The following is a 23,562-nucleotide window of genomic DNA, read 5'->3' on the forward strand; positions in this document are numbered from 1 at the left end:
AAATATGAACGCAAATCACAGAGTCCGCCTCCTGTCGACTAAAAACACGGTCGGCCTGTCGAGCTTGATGCAACAGAGACAGGTCTGCTCTCTGTAGGGTGTGAGCACAACCGTCTAAAAGCCTGTTACCAGGTCAGCCTGTTAGATTCATTGGCAAAATATGCTTACAGATTCCAAAGTTATGCACCCACTATGCAGGTAGAAGAGCCCTGTCAGTGTTAGATCATTACATATTGCATAATAGTATTATTTAAGATTAAAAAAAAATTACAGATAAGCAGCATTTCATTTCACTGTGCACTTCATTTATTTGTTCACTTCATTCGTCTGTCTACTCGCCGTTATATTGAATATTTTCTACTGGTAATATGTCTACACTCCTGCACTTTAACTCATGCATCACTGATTGCACAGCTCTGGACAGCTCCCCATGCTAATACTGTCCATTTACAACTCTGTTTTTGCACATTTACATCTATCTCCAGCAAAGTATGTTGTGTTTAATCTTTTCTTATTTAAGACTAGTGATGCTTAGTTAAACCCTGGTTGTATATATTCCTGCTGCTGTAACGCCACAATTTCCCAGTTTGGGATCAATAAAGTAATTCTGTTCTATTCTATTTACAGAATGCAGATGAAGTTGAGGATATTCTTTATTACAGTGTTTGGGAATTTATTATTGAACGATTATGCTATGTTTTCCAATGTGGGAATCTTAAAGTAAGTGACCACTACAAAACCTGTTGGACAAACAAAAAGTTTTAACAATATTTCACTTCTCAAAGTAAAGCACAAGCACAGTAAGTTCTTCCTACTTGTACTAGCAACAGTATCTAAATGTAAAGCCGTGTCAGAAGGACTCAGTTTCTTCTGAAGTGAAACTCAGTGAAAAAATGTTGCACGGCAGGTCAATGTACATTTTTGCAATAAAGTCTAAGTTATGTTGTCGAAAATCAAAGTGAAGTATTAAAAGTACTTTAAATACTGCAGAGTGGTGCCTGGCAGTGTAACGCTGTCATATAAGACATTGTTAATTCATGATTTCTGATATTTGTAAGCAGCCTTGTTATGTTGCACTTGATAAAACTAAATGCACTCTTATTTAAATTGGCATATTGTTTGATTACTTCGGACAAATCATGATGCACCTGCAATCTTTATCTGCAGTTTGGAGAAATACATGTGGCAAGAAATGCACTATTCTACTCTGGTGTAAAAGTAGAAAGAGCATAAAGCTAAAGAACAATTACCCATAGATGTATTTAAGCACAGTTAAGTTAATGTAATTATGTGATTTCCACTAAAGCCTGGCCTCTGCCCTGCTCTGCCCTGATCTTCCCACATCCTCTCAATTCTTAAGTCTTCCTCTGAAAGCAACACAAACACGATCCAGTAAGGCTAAAAGAAAGCAGGTCAGCAGTGCAAATGTTCCCCGCGACTGAGAGGAGATCAGATAGGAACAGGAGCTGGGTTTTTTTTTTGTCTCCTCAACAGGGCTGTCAATCAAAGCCCCACCTCACCGACTCCCTCTATTCTCCTGCGAGAGGCCTTTTCCACCTGTCAGAGGACTCGCCGCGCCTGAATGCAGCGATGAAACCCGGGATCAGCTCTGGGAAAGAGTTTCTTGATTGTGTGTCATGTCAGGAGCTGAGCATCCAGCGATTACGGCGGGTGTCATCATCATCCCACAAGGCTTCAAGGAGAGAGAGTTAGAGACGAGGAGGTGGTCGGGAGGGAGAGAGAGAGAGAAGGAGAGAGGGGGAGAGAGAGAGAGAGGGAGAGGGAGGGAGGGGTGCAGTGCTTCCGCTGAACTACAGGAGCAGGCAGCTTGAGTGGGAACTCTAGTACTTGTCATCACAACTGCATGTTACTGAAAAGTGTGAGGCAGGGGTGTCTGAGTTCAGCGGGGAAGCTGGAGGCGATGCAGCAACAGCAATTAGAACAACAGCAGCAGCAACAACAACAACTTAGATCACAAACAGACAGGAGGAGGGGGACAGGTCTGCTGTTACATCATCGTATATTTTAGTAAATGAGTAACTGAAAGATGGAGACAGATCCTGCACTTAAAGTAGCCTGGTGGTTATATGCACACATTCAATGTACAGAGGCTAAAGTCCTCCAAAGCGGGCGGTCCAGGTTCGAATCCAACCTGTGGCTTCTTTCCTGCGTGTCATTCCCCACTCTCTCTCTCTCTCCCTGATTTCTTTTTTTTTTTAAGATTTCTTTTTGGGCTTTTTGAGATAGGACAGTGGATAGAATCAGAAATCAGGGAGAGAGTAGGATATGACATGCAGGGAAAGGAGCCACATGTGGGATTTGAACCTTGGTCGCCCGCTTTGGAGGAGCTAAGCCTCCATACGTGGGGCGCGCGCACTAACCACTGCGCCACCAGCGCCCCACTCCAAGATTTACAACTATCCTGTCTCTCCAATAAAGACACAAAAAGCCCAGAAATAAAACGTAAAAAAAAAAAAAGTAATAACGGCCTGCAGGGGGAGACTCCACTCACTAATGACTTAATGTTCAAATGTTCTAGTTTCAAGTCTACTTAAAGTCAGTGTGATGTTCATATTCAAAGTGATGGTCCTTGTTAGAGTTATATAGATGATGAACATTACAACTAGATTCCTGTTATTGAAAGTTTGCAGCCTTCGCAACCTGTCAGTCATGTCGATGAGTATTTCACCAGCTTGTTGTCCAAATATGGTCACTTATGTAAAAAATAAATAAAAAAAGATGATAATTTTGACTATTTAGGAGTAGATGTGTAATGTTCTCCTTAAGACAAAGAGATGTTCTGGGTATGCGTTTGTGTCTGAAGGAAAACGGCTTCAGTGCTCCTACTGCAAGTTTTAAAAAAAATTAAATTCATAAAAAGATAATATTCTAATAATTCCCCTTGTAGATTGAATAATAGTTTTTATCTGATCACCCTGTCATTCAAATACACATTACTTTTTTTTACTCAGCAACATGAGCTGCTTAATGTTATTATATGAAGCGGTAAGCTTGACTTTAAAGAATATGTACAACTTCTGATTGCTTGGGTTTGTCTTTCAACAAACACGCATGACCAAACCAAACCAGGTTGCATTGTGGGAAAGGTATCGGTGCCAATATGAGAAATACTATGTGTGCTGAGTTTTTTGCTGATTCAATCTTTTTCTTTTTAAACTGTCCATATGGTAAATTTACATAAAGTAAAGTGACACTTACTTACTTATTATCAGTAAACACAATAAACACTTGTGAAGGTGTTTGGGTTTATCTGAAGACATTTTAGGCTACATCTCTTCTCAATTTCTATGGTTTCAAACAGTTCAGACCATCAAGTTGGTCAAATGAATTATAGCCTATAGAGGATAAATAACAATTCCAAATATGATAAACAAACAACAACAACAACATAGATTTACATTAGTCTATCCACACACACTTTTTTAATTAGGCTTTTGGTCTCTGTTTGGATGGATTGTTTCATGCTACTTTAACCCAATAAACACTAAAGGATATCTTTAACAAACTTCTTATAAGATTTTAAAGTATAAAGTAGACCACATCCGATAGACTAAACGCTTTTTAAACGCAGTCTTAAAACTCATTTATTCAGTCTGACTTTTACATAGTGCTTTATATAAATTCAAATCTTAACATTACTGTATTGTCTTTTTTTATCCGACTATAATTTTAAATATTCTTCTCCTATGTATAATTTTAATATCGTGTTCTTTTTTCTATCTTTTTATTCTTATTGGTGTGCATTAGTCTCTCAATGATTTTATAAACTACTTTTTCATCATTAACTTTTCTGCACTCTTGTAAAGCACTTTGAACTGCAATTTAATTTGTCTGAAAGTTGCTCTATAAATAAAGTTTGATTGATTGATTGATAGACTACCCTACAGTTTCAGTTATGAGGAGATTTTAGAGCACACGTTTGAATATTAGTCACTCTTTTTCAAAGTGCAAAGAAACTCTATGTGACAGAAACTCTTTGAATTTTCATTAAAAAAAAATTTAAAAAAAGAATTGATGGATTTCAAGCAGTCTTCTTAAAAAGTGAGACCACCTTTACTTGAACGTGTCCGTGCAGTGTGTCCGCTTCTGTGTGTGTGTGTGTGTGTGTGTGTGTGTGTGTGTGTGTGTGTGTGTGTGTGTGTGTGTGTGTGTGTATGTGTGTGTGTCTGTGTGAGTAATAGCGCTTCCCGGTGGATGCCTCCCTCTCGCCTATATCCCATTAAGTGTGTTCGGGAGCCAGGGGGGAGGAGGGGAAGAGGGGGGAGGAGGGGGGGGGAGGCAGCCAGGGGCACGCACGCTCCATTAACGGACCCACTGCTGCGCCGCTCCGCCGGTAATTTGCGTAACGAGGACGGAGCGAGCCCGAGTTACTGCCAGAGCCTCTCTTTCCGCCTCTCTTTCCGCCCTTGTTTCCGATGCTGTGTGTATCTGTGTGTATCTCTGTGTGTGTGTGTGTGTGTGTGGGGTGATTTATAAACCACACACGCGGAGGAGTCGCCTCTTTTTTTTCCCTTTTTCTCCAGCGTTCCGTTTTCCGGTGATACTCAAGCGCCCCCATGTGGACGTGAACGGAACTCAGTGATGTCATAGAAGTGACACCATCCTGAAGAAGTTCGTTTAAAAAAATCAATTAGTGTTAAATACAAATTATTTTCTCACTTTTTCCTCACAAAACACAAAACTTACTGATAGCCTGTAAAAAGCTCTTTCTTAAAATGACACTGAAAATGTTTACAGCTATCTCCAGCAAAGTATGTTGTATTTAATCTTTTCTTAATTAAGACTAATGCTTTGTTAAATCCTGGTTGTATATATTCCCATTCTTAGTTTTGATATTTTTAGTGCTTATTTACTTTGTATTTAATATTATATTGTGTTTAAATTTGCTAACATTGTGTTTTTTGTTCATATTGTGTGTTTGGATAACCTGCTGCTGTAACGCCACAATTTCCCAGTTTGGGATCAATAAAGTAATTCTATTCTATTCTAAAACAGTAACAGGTTTTATGGGTTCTTAAACTCAGAAACAAAGCCTTTTAGCCAGAAATGTGGTTGAATTATTTTGCTCCTATTTCAGCATTAAGGCTACAGAGACCCCCCCTTATATTCTTCCACCTGTTATTTAAACCAACAGTTGTGGGCCTTATTTCTAAAATTTGAAATCATTCTTTAATAGACCGGCATTCTTTTGTTTTAATGTGTCAGATGAGTTAGAGCAGTGGTTCTCAACTGGTGGGTCGGGACCCTAAAGTGGGTCGGGAAGCTGTTTTTTAAGGGGTCGAGAGTTTTTAAACATGAGATGAGATGAGATTCAACTTTATTGTCATTACACATATAAAAGTATAGAGTAACAAAATGAGGTTTGGCATCTCACCAGAAGTGCAATAAGCAGAAAGTGCAAGAATCTGTGCTATGTACCGTAATTACAAAATGTACAGATGAATGTGAATATAAACACAAAAAAATAGAATTATTGGGTATATATGGATGGCTGGATTAATGGGATGCATGTTTGTTTTGTTCCATTTTCTTTTTCTTTCAACGTTGTTCTGTCACGTTTGTATCGTCTGAGGTCCAAACGTCACAATTCTTAATTAAATAAGCTGATTGGTTGAATAATACCAGACATTTGGGTCGCGATTTTTCAAGAAGGAGTTAGCGGTGGGTCCTGAGGCTGGACTAGTTGAGAACCATCGAGTTAGAGGATGTCTTCTCACGTGTTGGAAGGATTTTTATCATTTAAGAGTTTAGACTCGTTTTAGGACACAAAGTCCTAACACTCCTTTGACTCCAAATTGAAAAAGTCTGTAGAGATTAATGACAAATTCATGATATGTTTTGTAACAGATTGCACAGAAATGAGCCATACCCTCCAGCAGGAAACTGACTGCATCTGATGCTGGTGCATTAATTTCATCTATTAACTGACAGCTCACATACAACACTTCCAGTTCATTCCTCGAGACAAGGCCAGACTATTGATCGCTCTGCTGCTGATAAATAAAGCTCGACAGTGTGCTTGTTACACTAACACAACCCAGTCCATTAAAGAACAACTTTTGAGACTTGTAGAGGGTCAGCAACAGATCACATTGCTTACCTCCTGATGACCTACGAGTCCACCGTGCAACTGGAGATCTTCAGGTGGGTCATTACTTACTATTCCTCGGACTAACCCAAAAACTAAAGGTCACCAAGCCTTTTTCTGCTCGGGGAGTCAGGGCCCTAAATTGTGGAATGACCTGCCGCAGGAGATCAGGGAAGCTAACACATGGTCTTCTTTTAAGTCACTTCAATTCTAGACTTGCTTTTTACTGATTTTTTTTTGGTTTTATTAGTTATATTCTTTCATTCTTTCTTTTTTGTAACTTGTTTTAGAAGTCCTATACAAATATAAGTATTATTATTATTATTACTAATAAACAGACTCTTTGCATTACAGTCTTGTTGAGGTCAAACTTCAGAAGTGGTCTTAAAGTGATCAAAAGGAAAGCCATTACTCTTATAGAGCTTTTAGTACATGCAACAAACTTGATTAATTCTACTGAAATAAGAAAAATAACCACCAAACAAAAACAAATGTTATTCTTCATATTTATTGATAATAAGACCACTGATGGTGACTTAGTCAACAGTAGACAGCAGGGTGAAACAGTTTGAGTCTGGCGACCCCATGTGTAAGCTGGATGATATTACAATTTAGTAAATTACAGAACAATATCAGTTCAGGGAAGAGGGGAAAAAAAGAAGTTATAGAAGAGTGTTGGAAAAAAACATACATTCACCAAATAAATGTACAGCTTTAAAAAGCAATTTGAGCAGCCACAACAGAATACTGACCGGAAACTGAAAACAACAGGATCAAAAAAATGAGACTCTCTCTCTCTCTCGTACACACTCACACACCTTATCACGGCGAGACTAACACTCCAGGTTAAGGACGTAATCAAATAAAGACATTCACACACGCACACTGAGAGAAGAGATCAAAATCACTTAGTGAAACTGTAAACGTAATGCCAAACAAAACCATAATAAATATTCAGCCAAATTTAAACAGCTACAAGTTTCATGTTTACACTCTAACTAAAACAGTAGCCACAATTCTTTTTTCAGTGCGAGGTTTTTTTTCTACAAACTATCAAACGAATACAGATTATAACAGCACAGAGTGCAGAATCAAAACGGTGACACAACATTTTCTACTCATTAGCATATTAGACTGAGAAACATTACATCATAAAAATTACATTTCCAATAAATATCTACAGATGATGATGATGATGATGATGATGATGACATGGTGATTACATACGTAGAATACTGTAAATACTAGATGAACACTGTTCAGATCTCTCACTGTACAAACCGCTTTTTGCATTTTTTCCACCAGAAGAAAACAATTCATAATCGTCTTGATTTGATACGACCCTGACAGGCTGAAAATCTGTTTCACTGACCTCTTCTGGGGGGAAAATTACACATCAAATCCTTGTTTTGTTTCGCCTGTATTCACAGGTAAGTGACGTCAGCTACAACACTATATCACTGTAACAACTTCAACCTGCAGATGTTGGCAAAAAAAACAAACATTTTCATCTGCTGTTAACGGGCTCTTCAAAGCTAAATGTTTACATTTTAGAATTTAGTGCATTTTTTAGAGGTAACACAAGATTTATGACATTTTTTAATGTAACAATATGCCTCAAACTAAGTGCATGTTTGATCTTCAAGTTGTGTCCTGAACTCTTTTTTTCCCTCCACTTTGTATAAACTTTGCCAATGTTCAAATTCCAGGGCTTGGCTGGACAGTTTTTGTAACTTCTCAAAACGTGATACAACTTGATAATTAAGGCCACACTTCAGGCATACGTTAGTGAAAGGTGTGAAAGTTGGCAGGATTTTTAAACTTTCACCCTCTTTAGTCTTTAGTTTTCAGTCTTTGATTATTTCTTTGCCACTTTTCATTCGTCCGCTGAGTGAAATACGATGAAGAAGTTTGAGGACACAAAGTAGGAGAGTGGACAACTGCTAGGATCTAACCCTCGCTGTTGCAAACAACTTTAAACTTTGCCGTTAGACATGTTGAGCTGATACGTTTAAGAACTTCGTTTGAAGCACATGAACCTATGAGAAAATGAAACGTGAAAGGCCCGATTGGCGGCTCACAACTTCATTTTAAAACCGCAAAATTTAATTCCAAAATCATTTAGTTAAGATGAAAAATCTATCATGCTTGAAAAGCTTTGAGGAAGAAAATTTAAAAAGTGCTCATGCTCACAGTTTACTGAACTTTGAGGAGACTACTAGTGATATTGACCAATAGAAACTGATTTCTGACCAGGATGTGACCCTTTGACCCACCTTTAGGTAACAGAGTGGTAATCTTGAGGGCCCATCTGTAGAATATTAGCTTTAAAATGTTGCATGGTCAGGGACTCACTGGCAGAACTCGGCCTTTTGATGACAAAATGATGCCAAGTCTACTTTCCTATCACCCCCGCTCTAACATGCTCTAACGGCTTTGATTGGTAGTTTCTTCATGACGATTCTTCAAGTTGAATTTGATGACAGATTTGTTCACCAGCTACTTTTGTTTGTTTCGTTTGCAAGATTATCAGATTTCTTTCTCGCAAATAAAGAATCGAGGTACATCAAGTCAAAAAAATATCAGGCTTTGTCTTAAGTTTAAAAAGTCTCGATTGATTCCAACACTTCTTTTCTTTGTTTTCATATAAATGTAAAATGATCATCCACAGAACGCATAATCAGTGTGCATGTCACAACCATATTAATAATATACAATGATAAGCAATAGCAAAGTCAAATGCAAAACTAAACTATTTTTAAAGCACTTCCAAGCGTTAGTTGTGTCATTCTGTACAAAGAAGTGCAGTGTTCCTCTTATGACGCTTGATGAAACATGCTGTAACAAACTAAAGAAGTCAAGCTGCACCCTATCTGAGACCATCACCACTGACGACTGTAGTTTACCGGCCTGTTTTTAGGTCTAAGATATGTGCTAATGAGCAACTTCTACATCAAGCAGCAGTGGGATGTGGTGTGTTGAACGCTTTGATGCAACAGCAGTGAGTCAAGGAATGGTGCTTTACAATAAGATACAACAAGATTTTACATGAAGATCGGGCAGAGAGACGCAGGAGGTGAACTCTAATTCAGATACGTGATGGGAGTTTCAGGAATTTACTCTTGTCATGTGTCGAGGCTCCTCGTCTCTTCTTCTCTGCATCTCCCTGAAATATAACACAAGGAAACATAGTTAATTGTGTATAAATTGCACATGTAGCCATGATTTTGGGCCACTTGGAGGCAGTAGAACAAAATGAGACAAAACATTGAAGTACTATCACCTGAGGCCCGTTTCAGAAAGTAGGTTGAGTAAACGCTCAGGCTAACTGACCTCTGAGTTGATTAATCCTCATGTGGGTTAGAGTTAGGGGGTTAGGGTTTCCAGTTTTGAGAACAGACGATTTTAGTTCATTCAATAAACTCTGAGTAGGTTCACTCGGGGTTCAGCGTATGCTCCACGACTATAAAAAGGCAAAATTAGTGGAGGCCTGATCCTACAATTCACCATGGCAACAGGTGACAAAAAATAGTTCCTCGCACTTTAACCCTCTTGAATTAAAAATCCTCATGTGGACATGCAACGAGTTTAAACATACACTAAAAAAAGTCAATACTTAAGTGTGAATGTACTCTATTTATTTAGTATTTAAATCACACAATCTCAGGTCAAATCTGGTGGAATGGTGTTGATCCTAAATTTATTTTAATTTAGGTGAACTCCAGTCGGAGAAAAGTTGGACTTGGAAGCAGCTGGAAATAAAAATTTAAGAGCAAACTAGACTCATGGTGGTAACTTACTTTAATCACATTTGACATATTAAATAAACTATATTTCACTGAGTGTCTATTATTGCTTTATCCCCAACATGATGCTGGTTTCACACACATAAATACCCTCTCTCATCTATTTCCTGTTAAGTTCATTTATTAGTCCTAATTAAATTAACATCTCCTGATGCAGCCCCATTCATCTAGACTAGAGGCCACGCCACATTCAACAAAAAAAAAGGAGGTTTTATAGGCTATAAAAACAACCTGGATTTTTATACAGACAAACGGGGAGTCTCCACTAACACGCACGTGATACCAACTGAATGAAAGAGTGACGGTATGACGGCTCTGTAAGAGGGAGGAGCTGGAGAGAAACTCGGGGTTCAAAACCAGTTAAGGTTCACAGACTCAGTTACCATAGTAACAGACTCAGAGCTTAGGTTACCTCTCTTTCTGGAACGGGCTTGAGTTACCCCCCCCCCCCCCTTCTCAGGTTTCCTCCTATTATGAAACGGAAAACCCTCATTTCAGGGTTCACAGACTCTGGCTTTGCACGAAGCCTGCTTTCTGAAACGGGCAGAACAGTTGCCAGTTCACACATCCATGTAACAAGTATTAACATTTGTATTTGTTTAGAGTTGTGTTTTTTGGCAAACTGTTGAATTGAGGTACAATATGTACTCTCCTTTAGCTTGTTTTGTTCTTAACTAAGGCCCTGTGTGCACCTAGCTTTTTTTTTTCTCTTAGCGCCAGCATGTTTTTACAATTGTTTTTTTTTTTGTTTTTGCAGCTGCTTGAAGATCTTTTAACATTTCACTGGAGCTCTTCTCAAAATGTTTGATATTCCCCGTAGTTTTGCCACCTATGGATTTTGTCTGATTCTGTCTGGTACTCACGTCCTTTGTGCTCCATGTCTGCTGTTGTAAAAACGATCTCAAAAAAATAAACCATCCAGTAAAAAGCAACAGAGCAGTGTCGGTCATAAAGCAGCCCTTCTCAACAGACTGTTGTCATAGAGACAGAATGAACGAGCAACGCTTTAATTCTCAGTGCTCAAACGCTTCATGCAAGCACTAGAGTGCACAGTCGGCGCTTTTCGGCCCGGAAAAAATGCTAGGTAGACACTGGGCCTAACTCGTAGGGGGAAATAATGAGAGGATTTCTTGTCTGTGCTTAAAATTGTTAAAACACTTAAAAGCTGAGTGGAAAAGCAGTGGGTTTGTTATCAGGACCTACACATCTTAAAATACACAAACACTTAATTAAAGTAATTAGAGTCTTGATGTGTGTGGCTCTGTGTACACATCCCTCACCTGCCATGTCCCATCAGCTACACCATCTCATACTGATTGGCTGTGATGATCCTGGACAGACAGCACGCCAGCAACATGCCAATCAGCTGTAAGGCAAACAGAGAGCTCTGGCTTATTTTGTGTTTTGGGGTTCAAACATACTTGTAGAAAGAGAAGAAAACGTTTGAACAAGTTTAAGATTCATTTCAGTGAATCCCTGTTGTAGCCATCATGGTGATACTGATATGTCCTTACATCCTCTGGCAGTGTTATGTGAATGAAATCCAAATGAAGAAGAAAGAGTTGAGTTGCAAACAGATTCAGAACATTTTAAATGTAATAGAGGTAAAGACACAGATGCTACCAATAACACAACGGTTCAGTTCTGTTCAGATGTCTCAGTAAGCCATGACAGAGTGTCAGTGAGCCAGCATTCACAGCCAAACGGGATTCAAACTTATTTTATTATTAACACCTGTAAAACAACATTTTAGATATCTCATCAGGTGTCAACATTCAAGACACGTTAATGAATGTCAGCATTTAACAAATCCTGACTAACATAACATCCAACTAGCTTACAAAACCTTTGGAATCAGAATCAGAATCAGAATCAGAATCAGAAACAGCTTTGTTGGCCAGGCATGCTTAAATTAAACACACGAGGAATTTTACTTTGGTAAACTGTGCTCTCTTTGTACAAAGGTATAACATTAAATATCAACAATAAACACAAAAATAAACAAATAAGCAAAGACTAATGTGTACAAGGCTAAATAGGATAATATAAGATGTGGTGAGTAGTGCAAAGATGCTGAAGTAAACATGAGGTAGTTTTTACAGTATTTACATTAGAAAGCGTGCGTATATGATCATTTAAATTAAATATGACGTGAGTTAATGCTCATGCTAATTGTGCCAGCTTTTATTTGCACACATTCACTAACAAAACATTGACCTTGTTCAACCCTTACCTGAGAGAAGGCGATCCCAAACGTCACTCCGGCGATAATAGCCATGTTGGTTTCCATGAACGAAGTGACCAGTTCATAACAGCCCTGAAACACAGGGGGCAGGTTAGTCCGCAGAGGGGACAGGGGCAGATTATAATTGCAAATTAGAGGCAAAATGGATATCTGGGAGATGATCTGAGGCAGCAGTTAGTGTAAAGAAGAGGGGGAGGGTTTAAAGAGGTGAATGAGGACCTGTAATCTTCAGATTGGTGAGATAGTCAGGAAAAGAACAAAGACGTTTTAAAAGCAGACAAACATGAAGTGATAGAACATAATCAGACACTGACCTGGTGGTAGACTTTGCTCGGAGCTACAGTGGAATTGCGGAGGTCGTCTAAGTTGCAGTCAGAGGAGTTGAAGCAGCAGCTGGCAGGAATGCCGTTAGATGGGTAATACACACTGCCGAGCCAGCTGGTGTAGTTATACACTCCACAGCAGCGCAGCTAGAAATAACAAACAGAAGAGGATTCAAACATAAGGATGGTATTATATACTTTTACTACTGTCAACAAATCTCATCGAAGACCAAGACAAACAGATCTGAATGGTTTGTTTTTCTGGACCTCGTCTCTTGTGCTCAGCCCATACTGGTTCTAAAGTTCTTAAAGGAAGTTTTTTCTTGCCACTGTAACTTTGCTAAATGTTGCTTGGTGCTGTGCTCATGATGGATTAACGCTGGGTCTCTGTAATAAAGTGGCGAGTAAGGTCTTTTACCTGCTCGTTTGTAAAGCGTCTCGAGATAAATTTTGTTATGAATTGGCGCTACACAAAAAAAGATTGATTGATAGAGTAAATCTTTAAGGATGGATGCGCAACTTTTTAATCCAGGAAATGTTGCCCTTGAGCTCTAGCATGAAACCAAAACAAGCTGCAGTTTGGTGACAACTCATACTAAAGCCTACGCTCTCCTCCAGAGACGGACCTCCAACCCCTCTGCACTCGCATTCACAAACTTGTCCTTGGCTGGAGCTGCAATCGCCTGTGGCCTGCATTGATGTGTCAGCACAGGCTTTGTTTTCTTTTTTTCCTCTATTCCTTGTCTTAAACAGCTTTTACATGCAAGGAAAGGAGTCGGCCGTCCCGTCGGTGTAAACATGATGTAAACATGGCTCCGACAACAAGACAGCCAGAGGGACTCGTGCTTCTCTCTCATTGTAGACAGTCATGACTCAAAGAGATATTTACACAGGACATACTTGATTTCTGCTATATTTAAGTATGTGTAAAATATCCCACATTGTTCCTTTAAATAAGACACAAATTCTTTTCTTTTTGATTGGTCAATAAGTTCATTTAACAGCTAGAACACTCGTCCTACAGGAGCATAAAGTGTGTTTATTCTGGACTTCTTTCAGCCATGGTTCAAACATATTTTGTGTAAAAGTGAGCTTTATTGGTGTGTGAGTTAGAATGACTCAAAATAAATAACTATGTCCTTGTTTATTCTAATAAAGGAAAATGTCAGCTCAGAATTTAAGTGTAGATCATTAGTGGGTTTTTAACAGTTTTTGCATCAATAGAGCTCTATAGCCAAGAGAAATTAGCAAAATCAGGCTCCAGCTACACAGGAAACACTTTTTTTTATGTAAAGGTAAGGTTTTTTTTTTTTTGCGTGTGTGCTGCTGATGTTTTGGGAGATCAAATGAAGGGGACTTACCCTGTGCTGGATGTTATCAACAGCACGGCTCGCCTCATCCTCAGCATTGTAGTTCAAGACTGCATCAGTGTACGTCCTGTGAAAGGTTCCCTTTATCTGCAGCGTGCAAACACAAACAACCGAGTTAACAGCATAAAGGGGGATTCACACAGTTCTGATGTGAGATTTACAAATATTTGATCTGCACGCCGACCTCATGACGAAACACAAATCCAGAGATTCCAGCCACGAGCTCAGCGAGGAAGACCAGCGACAGAAACATGGCATACTACAGGGAGAGAGGAAGAAGTGCATGGTTTTGTATGAAAATCTTTGTTGTGAATCACTGGCCTATGCCTGCACACTCACACACGCATACACCCATACTCCAACACACCTACTTGACCACCATTAACAGAACAAAGTGCCCCTCAGCATTTATTGGATTTCTGATCCCTCTCCACAGGATATAAAGTCAACCATTATTCCCTTTATCATGTGACCTGAGGCTAATTATGAAACATCCGACACACTCTTAGCGCTCCCTGCAACAATACACCCCGCCCTTTCCCTTCTTGCGGCATCTCACCAGCTTCAGCATCCATGGGCTTCCTCTGCAGGTGGCGAAGCATCCAAACAGGCCAAAAACGATGATGACGGTCCCGGTGCCAATGAGGACGTACGGAGCATTGGTGGAGTTGTCGGCGATCAGAGAGATGTAAGGGCCTAGCATCAACTTCCCCCATACTCCCACTGCCAGCAGGATGGCTCCTGTTATCTACAGGACGAGTTGTTGGATAGGTGCATGCAACAGAGAGAGAGCACAGGAAACAGAATGAAAGCATGGAACGGGGCCTTTATCTGTGCACTGCTGCAATATTACAAAAGCCGTGTGTGAGCAGTGTTGCAAAGGGGGGAGGAGGAGAAATGAGGATCAAGGTGGAACAAGAAAGGAGAGCAATTAGAGTGAGGGGTAGGAGACGCTAGACAGAAGACACACATTTATCTGTGAGTGCAGGATTACGATCACCTGCTTTATGAATATGACTGCACTCAGTCATACTCAAACGGAAAAGGAACGAGGCCACGTCAAAGAAGCTCTTTGATCCGAGGCGAGACGCTTCCTCCTGTTGCGCCTCTTTTAGCATTTCAAATGAAGGCTGTGGATAAAAGAGCGTGTTGTACTAGGCAGCTGAAGCGGCGTGTGTCTCAGCTGGGTATGTCTTGCTGGCGTTGGAAAGAGAACGGGGAGTGGAACGGCTGCTGATGATCTGACTCTAGCGAGGGCCAAGTCATCATACTGCCCCGTTTCCTTCCAAGAGGAGCCGGCTCGCAGGCCTGCTGCCAGGCTCTCTGCTTAGAGACAGCACAGGCCTGTACAAGATGTCTCTGTGCACCCTAGAACCTCTCGAACTGCAGACACCAATAATCTCACTTACAGTGGAAAATTTGCCAATATGACTGCTAGGTTCCCTCCCTTAGTTATTAGTCACCAGCATCATAAGACTACTAAGCATTTAAAGAGAAGGCGTGTTGGACTTATGGATGATGCAGACTCGCCCGGGGAAAGATAATTAAGTGATCAGCTAGCTAACGTAAACCATCCATAAACAGGCAACAATATTATAATACTGTAGTGCTATAGAAAAAACCTGACCGTGGTTTACAGGAAAAAAGAGAATTGATTTATATTTTATATCAGCACTTTGTTCTGGTTTTAAAGGGGCAAAAACGTGATATTTACATGTCAGTGTTTCCCCTAGGTTTACAGCTTTTGGGGGAGGGTGGCAGACGGACGCCGACACAAACACTTGAAGGAATCTTGGTGATCATGTGTTACTTTTAATGACAGCTGTCCTGTTCTATCGGAAAGGTATCCTTAAATGACTTCTTTCCCTGATTTCTGACTCTATCCACTGTCCTATCTCTACAATAAAGGCACAAAAGCCCAAAAATAAATCTAAAAAAAAATAAAACAAATTACTTGACGCCCCGGTAATATAATGGAAGTGGAAACACTGCATGTTCAAAAGCAAGCTGGCAGTGTGTATGGATAAGTGTTAATATAATAAAGTAAAATTATTGGACTTAACTGTTCAAATCGTTGTCTAAAACTAAAACTAAAAGTAATGACTGAAACAGTTAGCTAAAGTTATTAAAGGTTACAGGAAATTAAAAAAAATATTTGTTAAAATAGCTGAAATCATTTTGAGTAATAATACTAAAATGAGCTAGATTTGTGCAGAATATTGTATTTGGATAAAAAAGGTCAAATAATTAGAGGAGCGCAGGAAAAATACATTCCTGAATTCATTACAAACCACCACCCAAAAAGTAAGCAGCAGAGGGAAACATCCCACGAGCTGAGGCATAAAGAGCGAGTCACGCCGAGTCACTGGATCAGAAGATCAGAGCAGCGGACCAGACTAGCATGAGTCAGCAGTTTTTTAAGCTAGTCTCTGCAGAGTTTAGGAATTATGCCTGTGATTACAAGTGCATATATTGATGTTTTTTTTTAAGTATGTTAAGTAAAATAGACAATTTCCTAAGATAGAATCATTGTGATGCTTATTCTGTTTATTTTTTCAGTATGTTTTAGCATCAAGCTAACAAACTAGGACGTCCCGTTCAACCTGTAAGAAATTGTGCCGACCCCGAAGAACATTGTACCAGACGCCACTTGTTGCAGCTAAAGATATTAGTCCCTTTTGGATTCAACATAGCGAGAGCAGTTTGAAGATGTTCACAACAGCTACGGTTTGAAATGTGTGAACTTGGGGCACTGGCGGGCAAGTGGTTACGGCGCACCCCCAATGTACTAAGGCTTTTAAGCGGGTGGCCCGGGTTCATATCCGACCTGTGGCTCCTTCCCCGCATGTCTTTCCCCACTCTCTCTCCGTCTGATTTCCGCCTCTAGAAGTAAATCTAAAAAAAAGAAGAAATGCCTGAACTTGATCTTGTCTTATGCAAACATCCACGCATGAATTTACATAAACACGATGATGCACAAGGACACGGAGGGTGAGATGATAAGAAGGGTTACAGGAAGAGAAGACACACACACACACACACACACACACACTGAAACACACTGAATGACAGCTCTGGGAGAAAGCATGAGATACAGCTGTATTATGAAATAACATATTTCTGCAGGTTAAAGCTGCTACTAGGCTCTAATTTTTTTCCCAACAGTCCAAAAGATGCTGAGCGCTGCGCTTCTTCTCCAGGTGGTCGCTTTCTGTTGCAAACGCTCTCTCCGAATTGAAAACAATTGTAGAAAAAAAACCCACTGGTGCTCAGAAAAAAAACGCTAGGCGGACACGGGGCCTAAGGGTCGAAAGTGATTGTCTTACTTTTGAGCCAGCCTCAAGTGGCACTCAAAGGAACTGCAGTTTTTAGCACTTCTGATTGCTTTCATATTTCAGCGCCGGATTTTGAAGCTTGAACCTTCTGCACAGATAATTAAATGAATGAACTGAGGCATAAATGATACATTATAGTCTTTAGTAGTTGATCAATCTATATTGTTTCATAGTTCATATTAACCTATACCCAATTTAAAGGCTTCATATGCGATTTTTCACACTTAAATGTAAAAATAAATCAAGTATATCCTCTAAAAATAACTCTATGAGTCATGACTGTCTACAATGGGTGTAACACCCGAGTCCCACTGTCTGTGATGCTTTCAGAGTTTTCAGAGTCCTATCTTCACTTTGTTTACATCGTCGTGACGGCCGGCTGACTCCTCCCCTCGTGTATAAAAGTTGTTTAATTGAGGGACTAGAGAAAAGAAGAATAACATACTGTACTCACTGCTTAACTGTGTTTCTAGATCACGCTCATTTCAGGTAAATTTACATGCAGTGTGACGATACGAGCATAATAAAGATCGCTAGCATTAGCATGCTAACACAACAATGCAGCGCGAGTTGTTTTGGTTTCATGCTGGTGCTCAAGGGCGACATCTGCTGGATCAAAAAATAGCATATAAAGCCTTTAATGTCTCTTAGTGTTGGGCTTACAATCAACGATTATTTTCTTTTTAATTTTCTGCAGCCCAAAACAGAATCTCCAAGTGTCTCGTTTTGACAAGCCGACAGTCTGAAAACCAATGATATTCTGTTTACCGCCATCTGTGATCATCTTCAAACCCTCACATTTGAGAAGCTGACACCTGGACATGTTTGGCATTTTGCCCACAAAATAAATAAAACAGCTCATTCTGTTTTTAAAACAGTTAGAATTCATTTTCCATCAGTGTACTCGAATCATCGCAGCTCTTACGTCCCTCCTCTTCAGCCGCTGTCTGGCTCAGCTCAAGGACCGCTGGCTGATCGTCACATTCGTCAGTAATGACTTTCCAATGTTTCTATTACCAGCGATTCTTACTGCAGCAGCAGGCTGTCGTGTCAGAGAACAGCCCTCTAGATGACGATGTCCTCACTGTTTACGGCCTACATTTTTTCGGCAGCAAAATGTCTGGACCTCTAAGAGCAGCGCTCGCATACAAATAAGGGAGAAATATTGTCAATGCTAAAGTGCTCATTTTCAAGTCAACAGGGAAATCAAGTCCAAGAAGCGGGTGGGGGGGTGGGCAAGTCATCTAGACTTCCATGTCTGTTGATGAATGCCAAACAGCTTCAGACTGCTCCCTCTTTTCTCCTCCTTCCCTGGAGCCAAGCAGCCCCCCCCTGCCTCCTGCACGTTTTGTTTGAAATTCAATGCCACCCTGGTAACAGCGCAGAGTTGAAAACAGGTCACTCCATCCCCCCCCCCCCATGTCCCCCCCGCCGGCCCTAATAAAGAAACAGAAGGTGCGATGACAAAATATGCTCGCGAGGACACCACGCCGACTTCACCACCTGCTCTGCATTTATCTGTTCTGTGTGTGTACGAATGAAAAGTATTGCCACACAGCTATTCACACTTGAGACATTATCTGGCAGGACAAGCTGATGACAGTGAATCCGACCCCTGACATTGAGGCAGCTCTCCCTCTCTTTGGAACTCTGTACAAAGTGTGAACCTCTGCGTGCTTCGGGCCTCAGGGTTGAGGAGGTTCACACGGCGAGCTGTGAGACACCCCTGCACTTTGCACGCCTGAAACCTGACGCTGTCGATGTAAAGGGAGCCCTGAGAGACAGACAGTCCAATCCTGACTAAATATAAAACTTCATATCTAGAACACCTCGCATGCCTGCTCATGGACACTGAGCTGAACTGCTGATTGTTGGTTCTGCAATTTTCTTTCCTCAGTCTTAGGGGGTTACTTCTGGTTTTTGCAGAAGTCAAGTGGCTCTCTTTTCATTTCCTCCAGACTGGAATGAATGTTGAGGAGGAAGAAGATAAAGTATTCCTCAGGTCCTAAACAACATTCTTGACAGATAAATCTGTTCCACGTGTTCTGATTAGATTATTGCACTGTGACTATATCTGGCTGCTCAAGACTCTAAAAGGAATGAGCCTTAACCAGTGATTACAGTTGAGACTTACGGTCAAAGTTCATCAAAATTGCTTGTCCACTATTTTGACATTTGTTGGCCTTTGTTGATTTATAGTTACCTGAACAGATGCTAGATTATATTTCAAGACTCAGCTGGTAATCGAAGGGCAAACAAAGGCATATCAGTGAAAACCAAGCAGAATAAGAGACGTTATTCCATTTCCCAAGCTTGTCTCAAAGTGATTTATAATTCTTTCTGAGTGATCTGCTCCTTTACTTCCTGAGGAGGCTTACAGAGACAAAGTGCCTCAATGAGAATTCTAATATTGGCAGAATCTATTCTTTGAGTGAGAGTTGTTTAATGCTTTTTGCTTAGCATTGTAAGTGTAGCTTTTAATTAATAAATATCGAAGCAGACTTTTAAATATGCCAGACATTTGATTGACCAGTTTAGTCTTATTTAGGATTTGCAAACTCTAGGAAACGGTCTTAGTACAAATGTGGATGTGGAGCTGTCATTTTTAAACTTTGCACCAAAAATGATGTTTTAATGTTCATTAACTCTTTTTTTCCTTTGTCAACAAAATATCTGAAACATCTACAGTTATCTTTTCTTTCTGCATTTTTGCTTTTATTGATAAGACAGCTGAAGATAGACTGGAAATGTGGGAAAGACATATATCATACATTGAGGAATATAGCCTATGGGGCGCCTGCTCTATCAACTGAGCTAAACCAGAGCCCCATCTGCAGTAATATTGACAATATGTTGTTTTTTTTAAATAAGAAAAAAACGAAACCCTCTGGTGGTCTGGCATTTGTAAAAAATCATCTCAGGCTTTAGAAAGTTGTAGGGATTTTTTGTTTGTTGTTCAACTTTTTCAAAAGCCAGTACAATGTTTGGCAGATGGATTGATTAAAATAAACCGGTCGTTGGTCCTATCTTAAGTACAGAGCTGAACAGCCTGGAAAAGAAACTTCAGGTCTTGTAAAACTCAACATAAGTGAAACATTTTAAGTCATAATAACCTGTAATAAAAGCAGTTTTAAGGTAATTCAGTTAAATGATATGATTAACTTTGAATCCCTCTCTGTAGTTTTCCCACAGGAACGTTAGTTTTACTGCGAGTAATCTTTTAGGTCAGTCGCAAAAATCCCAACCTCTTAATGGGTAATGAGCTCCAATGTGAGGATTTGCTTCCTTTCTATTCATGAATGGATCAAATGCAATTTATTTGGTTTTCAGGCTTCTGATTAGACAAAAATAGACATTCAGAATGTATTACCTGATTATCTCCTGATCTAAAACCGAGAAACTTTGGCAGATTTATCAACATTTGAAAATGACTGTTGGTAGTAGCCTTAAGGTTACAATGCTGTTTATTCAACACTTTACAGTACAATCAAGGTTTTCATCTCAACATTCACTAAACATGTTCATTATTTATGGCTGACTGGTATACTGTTATATCGTAATTACATTATATGGTTTATTTTTTCCTGGAAATTGTAAGGCACATTCAACATGTTCTACAGGTTCCCACTGGAATGAACGGTTTAATGGGAGTTAATAGACTACTACAAGTCATTCACATAAATGTTTACCTGTCAGAGGATTTGTTGTCTATCATTAACTGAAAACATGAACTTCTGGCAGCTGGTTGGTCAAATATATATTTTACTTTCCAACGTCTTTCTATACAAAAAAAATAGAAAATGTTGGCAGCCTGACAAATAATGGGAAAACATTAGTTAGTTGCAGCCCTCCCATTAATTCTAATTCTGTATATTAAACAACATTTTAGGTTATTGGTCTCAACACTTACTAAAGTAATTACCTTACAATTAGTTTATGGCATTAAAAAAAAATAGCCTTAGTGTTCCCAGTGAAGTTAACAGAAGTTGACAGACCAGTAATTATTAAAGTCATTAGCAAAAATGCAAAGTCTAAATTCAGTGTGAATTGACTGCTCATCCTCTCTTGGTGGATTTTAAAAGGTATAACTATTATTTGCAGCCCTGCTTGCTCTATAAGACAAATTAAGCAATGAAATGTGGATTTAAACAAGCAAAGTTTTAGTTTAAAATTTGATTGGACTTTTAATGAATCAAGTTACATGTTTCTCATTTTAATACTCGATGCATTATGTTTATGACCTGTGACACAGATGCATGTTGTTGTTGTTGTTATATGGGAGAATGAAGTGAGGGTGCAAGGTCCCTTTAAGAATCCCTGCACAGAACCCAAAATGCTCACTATGTGGTAAGAAAAATGGTCTTTAACGGGGGGGGGCCTCATGAAACACACGAGGCCCGTAACGTCGGTCTCATCAAACGGTGATGTGACCATCCGCCACCGTGTTAACTGACAACGACCATGATGCTGTGTGTGTGTGTGTGTGTGTGTGTGTGTGTGTGTCCGCCACGACACTGACGCCCTGCCCGCAGCCACAATATGTTGCACCCGCAATGCAATTTACAGAACAGAAAAACATGAAATTTACATCTCAAAAACGGTAAAGACTCTAAAAGCGATAAGCCAGCGGTGTAGATCATTGTCGTATATTTAAAACAACAGCATGAATCCGTCGATGATGCTTGCGGTGTGTGTCCACCCCTTCATTACAGAAATAAAGAAAAAAACAAAAACCACACAGCGGGGTGTCGGGATGGACTGTAATCACTTTCGGTGTGGTTTTTAAAAGAGAGATATTTGAAATGCGACATACCCAAAACACGAAGGAGTAAACGATGAGGAGGGTTTTAAGGCAGGTGATGACCGGTTTAGTCTCCATTCTGGTGCGAGCGTTAGACCCTCTGTGTGGTGATAACGGGGAGGGGAGGGGAGGAGGGGAGGAGGGGGGGCTGCAACCGTGCGCCGATGCAGCCGCACAGCGTCACTGGAGCAACGCACTTTACGTTACAGTCAATAATAAATGGCATTAGCCTATTATTTATCATCGATTCATTCAATGTGAGGGGAAATGTATACAGTAAATAAACACAAAAATACATAACTCTCATTGTCATATCTGTCAGATAGAAATTCTCCACCCTCTATAGGCTACATGCACTTATCCACGTTAATCTTAGTGTGCAACATTGTCTCATTCATTTACACATGATCTAATCTTTGTATGTGGTGTTTTTATTTGGAGCTTTATGGGCATACACATGTAAAAGGATGTCTTCTAATAGTCTATAAAAAATTTTTTAAATATTCGTTTAAAGTCTTAAAGTCTTTTATCCTTTTTGCTGAACAAAAAAAATAAAATAAAACTGTAACCTCCACCATAACTCATTTTTAAAACTGCAATATAATAATAATGAATATGTCCATGATAACAAAGTGCAATAATCTTGAAAATGTGTGTATATATTCCACCTTACTTTTATTCGTGTAAATATTTATTGTACCTATTATTTAAATCTTACTTACATTCCTATTCTATTTGATTAATATTTTTATTACTATATTTCTACTGCTATATTGTGTATTTTGGAGCAACTGTAAAGACTGAATTTCCCTCTGGGATTAATAAAGTATTTCTGATTCTGATTCTGATTCTGAAAGGTAAGCTTCGTCTGTACTATGATTATTATAACTTCAACGTGGAGCTACAAATATGTCGCCCAGCTGAAGGAGAGTTCTTATCGTCCATGCTTCTTATCTTTACATGTATACATTTTTAATGTTATGTGTTATTAATCTATCTGTGAAATAAAAAGAACAATACTCACCTCTAATATGTAGCGGTGTAGAAGGAGGCATATAAAGCAGCAGATCATGGAAATACACAAATTGAGTATATTTAAATTTTACTGCAGTATAGTAAATGGAATGACTAAATGAAACTGAATAACCTTAATTATCTGTTCATCGGAATTACAAATGCCAACACTACTGATACAAAATATAAAAACATTGGGTATATCAGTGTTTAAAAATGGATTATAAGTAGGACTAAATTACTTTATTCATGATAAATGAATAATTTGCCAAAGCTTCAAAGAAAAAATCATGTTGCCAGTTTGTGGAAAACCATCCTCCAGCATCAAAACTCCTGTTTCACTTCAGCTTTATAATACTCAGGAAGATCTCCCCAATGGTCTGCTTAATCTTTTTGGAAAGAGTAAACCAAAAATATTGACCCAGATTGAGACAGAGTAGTTGCACATTAGTTTTTATATCCATCTTGTTGAGCACCAGTTTGGACATGTCAATCAAAGATCGATCTAAGTACTTAAGAGAATTCATTACTAAAGCCAAGAGAGTAGGACTCATCCATC

At 39.4% G+C, this 23,562-nt stretch overlaps 1 protein-coding gene across 1 annotated transcript; it reads right to left on the reverse strand.

Annotated features, from left to right (window-relative positions):
• Positions 1-6,601: 6,601 nt before the first annotated feature.
• Positions 6,602-22,127, reverse strand: tspan7 (tetraspanin 7). The gene is made up of 8 exons (XM_020652594.3): positions 22,002-22,127; positions 14,413-14,601; positions 14,038-14,112; positions 13,845-13,940; positions 12,475-12,630; positions 12,149-12,232; positions 11,196-11,281; positions 6,602-9,275 (listed from the first exon to the last, which is right to left on the reverse strand). Exons 1-7 carry the CDS (start codon positions 22,065-22,067, stop codon positions 11,213-11,215), a joined length of 735 nt encoding a protein of 244 aa, XP_020508250.1. The 5' UTR covers positions 22,068-22,127; the 3' UTR covers positions 6,602-9,275; positions 11,196-11,212.
• Between the last annotated feature and the right edge of the window lie 1,435 nt (positions 22,128-23,562).

The sequence above is a fragment of the Labrus bergylta genome, chromosome 13 (assembly GCF_963930695.1).
Source record: "Labrus bergylta chromosome 13, fLabBer1.1, whole genome shotgun sequence".
NCBI classification, from domain to species: domain Eukaryota; kingdom Metazoa; phylum Chordata; class Actinopteri; order Labriformes; family Labridae; genus Labrus; species Labrus bergylta.